This window comes from Leptinotarsa decemlineata, unplaced genomic scaffold (assembly GCF_025532065.1).
Source record: "Leptinotarsa decemlineata unplaced genomic scaffold, Ldec_3_MD MMD2_tig00026375_RagTag_RagTag, whole genome shotgun sequence".
In the NCBI taxonomy this organism is placed as follows: domain Eukaryota; kingdom Metazoa; phylum Arthropoda; class Insecta; order Coleoptera; family Chrysomelidae; genus Leptinotarsa; species Leptinotarsa decemlineata.
This window is the reverse complement of record NW_027412711.1, coordinates 1761317-1764330: the sequence shown is the minus strand read 5'-3', so window position 1 is coordinate 1764330 and position 3014 is coordinate 1761317. Positions and strand designations below refer to the sequence as shown.

Below are 3014 nucleotides of genomic sequence, written 5' to 3'. Positions count from 1 at the left end.
CTTGATCAAGAAGGTTTTCTGAGGATTTGCTAAAATGTATGCAAATGTCACACGAATGTTGCATGAGACATTTTTTCATGAGGTATCCTGTGACATAGACAAGAGCGTTTCCTTCGGGACTTTTAAGGTTCTTATAATCTCGAGTGAAAACTTTCAGAGGAGCATAGTTTGGAATGTCGGGTCTAGCAAGGATGTATCGACATTGTTCAGTTAATTCTGGCGTCAAACTTAACAAAACGTCATTAACATCATCCATACAATTAGCACCTTCACTAGAATCAAAATATTTCAAAGCAAATATTTTTTTGAAAGCTCTACAAAACTGTATGGGTGTTGGATTCTTTGCGTTACCGGAACAATTTCTGATCTGTCCAAAAAAATTCTCCAAACAATCTTGATTCAAATTACGCGTGAACAAATATTTATAATCGCGTTCTTTCAACATCTCCCACAAGGCAAAAACTGCTTTCAAAGTCAACTTCCACCCAAAAATGAATTTCAATTGTTTCGTGACATTTTTGCCATCGTGTTTTTTTACTTGGAGATTTTGAAACATGACATAGGCTTCTTGAAGACATTTCATCTGCATTTCCGTTCCCATAAAAGCCTGATATTTCTCAAAATTGCTCAAATTCAATAAATCAAAAAGATCATTCATTTTTTTAATGAAATCAGCAGTAACTAATGCTTCCTTGGACAAAATATTGAAGTCAATGTATGTGTGCATAGCCACGGCTACAGAGTGACTCAAAACTTGGGAAGCCAACTTGACTTTCATTTTTTGAAAATTATTTGGATAAATGTGGTCATTATTAAGTTTAGGAGCCAATTTATATTGTTTAGTTCTATCATAATTATACATTGTTTCTATGTAATGTTTTCTTGTTTCTCCACCCTGAAGTAAAAACTGATAGGAAAACAAATTGTTTCGTGTCGACTTCAGTAAGTGCGGGATATCAAACAAATATACAAGTTTATGATCGTCTATCAGAAATATGGGATTTTCGTCTGTAACATTCAAAGTTTTCACCAACTTCTGAAAATTTGAACCCTGATCGGAAACCACCCCCATGACATTTAGGCCTATACTTTTGCATCTTCGTACCGTTTTGAACAAAATATCTTTCAAATTATCAGAAGTTGCTGATGTCTTATAGAAAAAGTATGCAAGTGATATTTTCCAATTGCTTGCCAAACCTCTGACCATTACTGTTAGAGCACTACTTGCTATGTCAGTAGAGGTCCCATTCAAACTCGTTTGGAAACCTACTATTTTGTCTCTGGAAATATCATAATAAAGATGAGATTTCAAAGATATTTCGTCTAGGCATAAAATACAATCTCTTTCTTTCTCCTTCATGAGCCCAATCCTGAATTCAATAACACGAAAAATAAAATCGTTGAAGCCTGGTTCAACAATCCAATTTTTCGTGAAACGATGAAGTGTACTTTTTGACGGTAATCTACAAATTGTTGAAAATTTTTTGTACGCTTTCGGACCAAGAAAATAAACAGTCAATGCAAACTGTTTGAATTCGTCACTATACCTGGACCCTTTTGGTGCTTTATTTATCAAAGAAAGCTGTGCTTTCAAGAGCTTACAATATTGCTCAGGATATTTTCGATCCAGAAACTTGAAAACATCATCCAGAGTAATTCCGGTTTCGTCCAGTGCTCTTTTCGATGTTGAAGCTACTGTTTTCTCAAGTGATACAATTTTTTTTCGTAATGCCACTTTTCTTGGAGTTCCCGAAGAGAGTTTAGCAAATGTTTGGCTGCATTCATCGAAAAGAAAGATGTACGTACTTTCAATAATTGTTTTCTTGTCATCGTTTTTGTTTCCGAAGCATATAAAAATAGATCAGGTAAGTATATAATATAACGAAAAGATATTTCACCTCGTGATCCTAATTGATCCGTTTGAACCTGAGCATCAATGTAAATAAAATCCTTGCTAGTACCGGCAATGTCATCATCATCTGGAAGGTTTAAACAACAAAATTGATATTGTAAATTTCATATGTTAAAAAGTGGAATAAGATTTTTTCATCATTTGAATCTATAAACTTCACTGAACCAACCTTTCTGAGAACCATCTTGAGGCAGACGCAATGAAGGAACAGCATAGCTATGAATACGAGAATTCACAATATCATCGGCTCTAAAATGTAAGCTGCAAATTTTAATTCTATTGTGACTCTGCTCTGGGGTAAGATTAGCATATCTATGATTCCCAATGAAGCCTAATACATTTTTCCAACGTTGACACCTAAAAAAAAATTCAAGTATATCAATCGATAAACTGAACATTTTGAAAAAAGATTGAAATGAGTTTGGATTGGCAAATGCCAGCGGTATATTTCGATATGAATAATTTTATACAACAAAACCATAAAAGGTATAGATAGGTAAAATAAAAATTAATGGTGAATATATTGAATGCATACCTTTCACTGTACTTTGGGCAGCGGAAAAACGAAATACCTGGGCTCCCCACCGTACTCAGACAACCATCCACTGAGCAATACGTCGACATTTTCACAAAATAAATATTTCGAACTCCGAACGAACACAACACAATCACAATACCAAAGTTTACCGATTCTGTAGTCTTTGACAATACCAAACAATACGGACAACCTTTATATCTCGTGTGCGACGAGAACTGGTAACTTCAAGCGACACACTGTACTACCTCGGCTGGTAATGTAATTACCCGCTGTCGCTAGCGGGCGGCGAGATTTCTCAGATGTCGAAAAATGAGCGAGTGACACGTCTTATAGTATTCTGTAGTCTTTGACGCGAGTCGCGAGGTCATCGTCCATAGATATTCTAATAAGTCCGCTCACTCTCAGCAGCGACCCAAATCATCACCCTCCGTCCTCGCGCGTCCCTTGCCTGGCCGGTCGGTCGTCAGTGCCCGTCTGACGGGGGAGCCAGTTTAACAGAGTGTCTCCGATTGAACAGTTCGCATCGTTCCGGCCAGTTATACTTAGTGCGTAAAATAAACATTT

The 3014-nt window shown here is 36.5% G+C and overlaps 1 protein-coding gene across 1 annotated transcript; it reads right to left on the bottom strand.

Annotated features, from left to right (window-relative positions):
• Window positions 1-613: 613 nt before the first annotated feature.
• Window positions 614-2696, bottom strand: LOC141486890 (uncharacterized). The gene is made up of 3 exons (XM_074185493.1): window positions 2448-2696; window positions 2082-2269; window positions 614-1979 (listed from the first exon to the last, which is right to left on the bottom strand). Exons 1-3 carry the CDS (start codon window positions 2534-2536, stop codon window positions 1693-1695), a joined length of 564 nt encoding a protein of 187 aa, XP_074041594.1. The 5' UTR covers window positions 2537-2696; the 3' UTR covers window positions 614-1692.
• Between the last annotated feature and the right edge of the window lie 318 nt (window positions 2697-3014).